The 6608-nt window shown below is 30.9% G+C and overlaps 1 protein-coding gene across 1 annotated transcript; it reads left to right on the top strand.

The window, feature by feature from the left end:
- The first annotated feature begins 276 nt into the window (after positions 1-276).
- Positions 277-3625, top strand: CPR1 (cuticular protein RR-1 motif 1). The gene is given in 4 exon segments (NM_001312064.1): positions 277-418; positions 571-659; positions 1082-1339; positions 2968-3625. Coding segments are annotated over 4 exon segments (585 nt in total). The 5' UTR covers positions 277-403; the 3' UTR covers positions 3191-3625.
- The last annotated feature ends 2983 nt before the right edge of the window (positions 3626-6608 follow it).

Genomic DNA, 6608 nt, shown 5'->3' with positions numbered 1-6608 from the left:
GTAAGTAGTCGAAAAAAGTTGTTTTAGTGTTTACCATTTGAAACGATAATTTCTATATGACACCGATACCCCAATAAAGTAACTCGGCCCAACAATGGTATGCAAAGATGTAAAAAAAAATACGTGGGACGTTCGATGTGTGCGTGTATGTATTGAGGAATGCGCGCGTGTGTCCGCTCCTGCAAGAGATGTGTTGATGTTGCAAATGTATAAAAGCGAAGCGTCGATTTCGAAATCAACACAATGATTTGAAATTCTCTAAGGAGTGAACATACAAAGTACGACCGTGAATAGGTTTCCGCATAGTGATATCAATTATTACAGTGAAAAAGTGTCTGTCTGTACGATTGTACAATTTTGAAGTGATTTTTGTTTTATTTTTTTTCACCTAAGTGTTTTAAGGATGCATTCCATAAAGGTATTATTTTAAATTATTAAATATTTCAAGTTTTAATTTTAATTTTAACAATAATATTTTTTTTTAATAAAATATTTTTTCTCGTAATTTTTTTGTCGATTTACAATCGTTTTTTTTTTAAGTTGTATAATAATTTTTATTTTATTTCACAGTATATTATTGCGATTTGCGTGGTAGCAGTTGCCGGTACACCTGAAGAAGATGGCAAATGGCATCCCTATAAATATGGACAAAATGGCAAGTAAGTAAATGTCAATGCAAACATTATAGATGTATCTTCTGGGCCTAATAAATACCTCAAAGGGCATAATTTAAATAAAATAAATAACCAGTAAGATATAAACATAAATGTTAATTAAATACGTTATAAATCATGTTAGTAATAATTATTAATTTTTGTATAATATACAATTCCAATTTTAATATAATAATATAATTTAACTTAATAGTTCTAATCGTATACACTACCAATGGAAATTGAAAAATACCATTGGAATGGGATAGCCTATAACAATCCAATACAAGATTTAGCCATATTTGAAACCACGTGGCAAAAAAAACAAAATCAAAAAATTTCGCATAGAAACTACGATTAAAAAAATTCCGAAAAATAAAAAAAAAACTTTTTTCCAGTTAACTAATTTAATTTTCGTTTCCGCCTAGATACATACCAACAGACGAAGGGAAATACATTCACATACCAAACCCTTATATCCATATCGATAACCCTTACAACGGCGGCTTCGGTCCATACACGCACGACTATGAGCCATACGTCAGCGCGGCTACAGAAGATCGTTACAGACTGGTGATGACCCCACCAAAAGACATACCTTACTACAAGGATGGATACTACAAGAACAATGGAATCAAGATCATCAGCCAAAAGCATGTCTACGATGAGGATAAATATGATTTCAAGTAAGAATTCATGTTTTTATACACGCAAATATGGGTAGAATAAAACTCAATTGTTTTGGTTCGAATCCTAGTGCATGCCACATGAAATTTTCAAACACCATAAATATTTTAGCGTAGAATATTTGGCGTTGGTACATCACAAGTTATATATTTGTTAAGTGAATGGAATAATTAAATTGACGATTATTCTGTTCATATTTAAAAGTTAAGGGACTTTAACTTTGTATTTATAAAATCATCAATATCTAGTTTCTGAACGACAAAAAAGAGGTAACTCATTTTATCTATCGTTTCTTAAGTTCTCGGTAAACTTTCAAATTTTTGTCAACTTTATTTAATCGAGATATTCATTAAATATATCCAAAAAGAACTAAAACGTTCAATACATTTGTAAACTGCCAAAAATTTACAAACACGTGAAAATTTGATGGACTTTTAGTTCAAATACTAAGCACGTGACGGTCAATAATATTATGCAAGAATTCGAAGCAGATATTAATTACAAGCCGTTTAAACTAACTTAAGACCATTAATTTTAGTCCAGCCTTGAAGCGACAAGGCCATCCACAGCTTTAATTTTGCGTACATTCCTTAACAAAGCGATACAAAGAATGTTTGGAATGTCGTCATTTCCTTGTTCTAGAATTTGACGAAAATGAAGTAAAAATTAGAATTAACATATGGAATTAGTAATAAACATAATTTATTAGGTTGTTTAGAATAAGTTCGGCCTTGCTTGGTTTGAATGTCGTGCTTATCAAATACATTTACATTTATAAGTCTGTGAAGATTCACCGTTATATAAATTATTGTTTCAAATTCCACTTTATTTGAAATGCTTCCGAATAATACTTTTCAATTTTAAACAATATTTATAGTTGTCTCTGATGGAGAGCGTCGGTGGTTCAGGGGTTAAGCACTTGACTTGCAATCTGCAAGTCCTGGGTTCGAATCCCGCCATGTAACAATGTGTTTTTCGATTATCGATTTATATGTGTACATTTATGCGACGTTCTTACGGTGAAGGAAAACATCGTGATGCAATCTGCACATATCTGAGAAGAAATTCCATGATATGTGTGAAGTCAACCAACCCGCACTGGGCCAGCGTGGTTGACTATGGCCTAATCACCCTTAACTTAGGGTAGGCTCCGAGCACCTCGGTGGTGAGGTACATATACTGAGCTGATGATGATATATGTCTTTATTGTATTTAGTTCGATCCGTTACCAAATGTACCGGTATTGTCTTGTCAGTGTAACACCTTTCGGCCTTGACAAATACGTAATTTGACACTCACGTTGTTAGGTTAGAGTTCAAAACTATTTATAATGGTTTAGAATAGCAATATTACAATTTGGAATTAAGCTTATACTAAACTGATGCGTGACTTATCGATATTTCAAAGTCAAGCGTCAAATATTTTAACACAAGAATTGATGTAATTAGGTTAAAAGCTATGGTGTTTTTATGATCGAATAACTTTAAATATAATTAAAGAATTAATAAAAATCTGTATAATAGTTTAGTAAGCTATGATAGAAAACAATTTCAGGAATTTGTTACCTTAAATGAGAAACGTAGAAAATAAAATTCAAAAAATATGTAAAGTATTTATTTTATTTCAGCTTTGAAACTGAAAACAAAATTCGTGCCAAGGAGAATGCGATTCTTAAGAACCCTAACACCATCGACGAAGGCATCGCTTCATCTGGTTTCTACGAGTACCTTGGCCCTGATGGTTTCATGTACAGGGTCGACTACACCGCCGACGAGAATGGTTTCCGTCCTAAGGTTAAGAGGTTAGAGACCCCATACTCTGGAAAATGGGTCTTAGAAAAGGTCAACTAAAATAACTTGTCATTCCGGAAGCAAACAAACGATTTCCTACAATATTCCTCATCATGAATCAGTATTTTTTAAGTAGACAATACTTTGCTTAATCTAATTTTATGGATCCCATTTAACTTGATGACCAATTCATGTATTTGACCTTTGAACGTGGCACGACTGTGACTTTTTGATCTGTATTCAAATGTGTATGAAAATATTTAACGATCTATTTGTAAAAAGACTTATGTATCATTTGTTTGTAGCAAATAATGGCCCATCAAATATATTATAAGTACAAAAAATTATGAAAATGTGACTCAAATATTCCTCCCGGTGAGGAATGCTTGGGGATGTTTAGAATATTTTAATTTATATTTAGATGTAAGAGCTTAGTACTTTCGAATTTAGAACCTTATTTATGAATTGTGATAATAAATTTATATTTCAATATAACCTTTTTGTTTCCATTATTTTTAAAACCCAAATAAATCTGTTACAAAAATTAAAAACTTTACACAACTCTAAAGTTATTAAATTACAACTTACATAAAACTTTTGAAATGCCACTTACTTAGGCATCGTTTACTAATATTTATATTTGATGTTTTAGTTATTGTTTTATCCAATGAAAGCCTATTTCACTAGACAAAAGCTACGCACAAAACTCGATTATTAATGTTCAATTAAGGTTGCTCTAGTCATTGCTTGTAAATGATAAAAATCAACTCAGTTCAATCTACGTAGTCAGTAAACTGCTATAACTAGTTAGTCTTTGAGAAGTGTTCTTTATTTGAAATAAAATCGTTTGAATTTAAAGGTAAATGACCTTTAATTGCTATGTTTTTAAAAGGGTAATGTATTTTATTTAGTTTAGTCCTAATAAATTTTAATTCACAAATCAGACTACGTTTATTCGATGTTTAGTGTTGATTATTTTGCATAATGTTTTCTAAAACACTATTGCAATTGATGACATATTAAAATCTATTTAAACGTTATCGTCCTCATTCATGTGAGATCGTCCAACTAAGCTATTCTAAGCAATCTTAGACCAAGCAATTAACTTAGACCTTTCTAAGCTAAGTTTAAACTTACCTTTACAATAGATTATCTGCAACATTTAGACAAATCTTAGAGATTACAAATAATGATAAACATATTTATCAACAAAAATAGACTAAGAGCCCGAAATGTATTTTGTTGGTTCGGATTTAGAATTTAAAAAAAAATTAAATGTTAATTGAAATTAATTATATCACATGTAGTAATAATTTTTTGTTAAGGAACTAATGAATTCTAGATAATGAAACTGGATGCACATAAAAGAAAAAAGAAGTGGATATTTTTGGCCAGTATTGTTTACATATGTGACAATTTTTTTTAATTAAACTTTTTGTGGTTATATATGAGGAGATCCTATTACATTTTATTTAACTAATTACTACTAAAGTTATTTCAATTAAAAATGTAATGTATTGCTATATATTTACAATGGATTTTACACTGTAAAATATAGAATTTAATGGTAACAAAGTTGTTAAAGTCTTAAACTCCTAAGGCAGAATGGTGTGTAAGGAATGCGGATTGACATTTTGTCCTGTACTGTACCGTTTTCTCAATTCTTTCCTTACAAAACAAATTTTATTTTCACAATGGTTTGTATTATATTTATAATAATATGATTTTAAAGCTTTTTTCTATACGTAAGTCTATCAGATTTTTATGGATCAAATGTTAAACTAGTAATATTTGAGCACTTGCATGTAACATTTTCTACTCATATTGACCGCTCTTATCAACGTTTAAGGGATTCACATGAAATCTATTTACATTTAATTTTTATGTGGCAACGTAATTAGTATATTGTTTTTAATTCTATAATATATTGAATTGATAAAGTTGCTGTCTTAAAATAAATATTGCTCAAATGCTGTATGCAAGGAAATATAACATTGAAATGTATTTAGTAAGTAATGCCGCCAAATATCCAGCTTCCAATCCAGCGGTGCAGCGGAAGGATCGTAAAGCCATGCGTGTTGGGGCATTGGCAAGAATTTTGGCGAAATTGTTTTGGCTCAAGCTTGCGAAGGCTTTTATTGAGGCAAAGGACATTGACCGAAAGCTTTGCCAAGTGGCCGGCGCCACTCCGGCGTACGCAGCGCGATCCCATTCGGTTGGTGCACTGCGCACCGCCTTATCTGCCGCCTGCTTACTCCTTCGACGAAATAACTTATGACCTTAATGATACGGACCGTTGCCAAATAGGTCCTGTCCGTTATTATCCCGCAGCACTTCACTGGACACTTTATGCGTTGTACCGTTAACGGGGAATGACATTGAGTAGATTAAGGAGCCATGGTTTTTAAAAAGGTACAACGACCTCTACGGATTTTCAGGAATTTATGTTCGTCGACAATATGCCGGTTTACTCGGGCGTTACTTAAATTATATCTGTATTTAAATGAGAGTTCAATTAACGTAGCCAGTATGCAAGACGCTTATGGCTACTTCGTTACGCGAATACTTTATGAATTCGGTATACTTTGATAATTAACAAAAGTGTCCTTCTCACAAATTTATTAAGAGGATTTTGTTGTTGTTCATATAATTCTCGGCTTCTTTTCTTCGCAGACTAACATTTAATGTAAATAATTTAATTAAATTTGAATCCGCTATTTTATTAATATACCATATCAAAATTGGTAGTTTAAATTTAAGGCCACAATGTTATTTATTTTTATATCATTGTCTTAATTTAAATATACATTGGATTTTTTGTTACATTAGTGTGATATATGATTGAATTAATTGCGTGTCAATAGAACTCTGCGAACAATTTATTTATATCAAAACCTGAATGCTGCAATTATCATATTTTGACCAAAAATTTCGAGGTTAAATTCGTCACATAATATTAATAGTCGTACTGCATTTAATATAGTTATTAAGCTACAAATCAACACTTCTAATTTGATAAAAAAAAATTATATATAGAAAAACTCTTCAATTAATAAAAGATGGTTAGTTGTTTGGAGAACAAGACTACGGTACTGAATCATCTGAAATAAAGGCAAGAATGTTGCACTAATTCAGTTTATTTATTCAAGCAAAATTGTCAGAGGAGGCGTTCAATGAGCAATAACCTTAATAAAGGAAAGTCAGTCTTTCCTTTATTAAGGTTTTCGAAAAAATCTAAACTTGGAAATATGATACAACTAGGTATCAGATTAGAATTAGGTTTGAATTCGTATGCAGATATACTTTTTATTTTGATATAAAAAAAAGAAAACATGAAAATTTTATCACGAAATTAACATATTACATTTCATTTGATTGCTTTTATTTTACTGCACCGTTACAAAAAGCCATTTTAACATGAGAATATTTAATTTATTTTTAATTATATTAATTATTGTAGATCTACGAAATACGTGTG

Source organism: Papilio xuthus, unplaced genomic scaffold (assembly GCF_000836235.2).
Source record: "Papilio xuthus unplaced genomic scaffold, Pxut_1.1 DF825946.1, whole genome shotgun sequence".
Lineage (NCBI taxonomy): Eukaryota > Metazoa > Arthropoda > Insecta > Lepidoptera > Papilionidae > Papilio > Papilio xuthus.
Note: the sequence above shows the minus strand (reverse complement) of the source record. Positions and strands in the feature narration are given on the sequence as shown.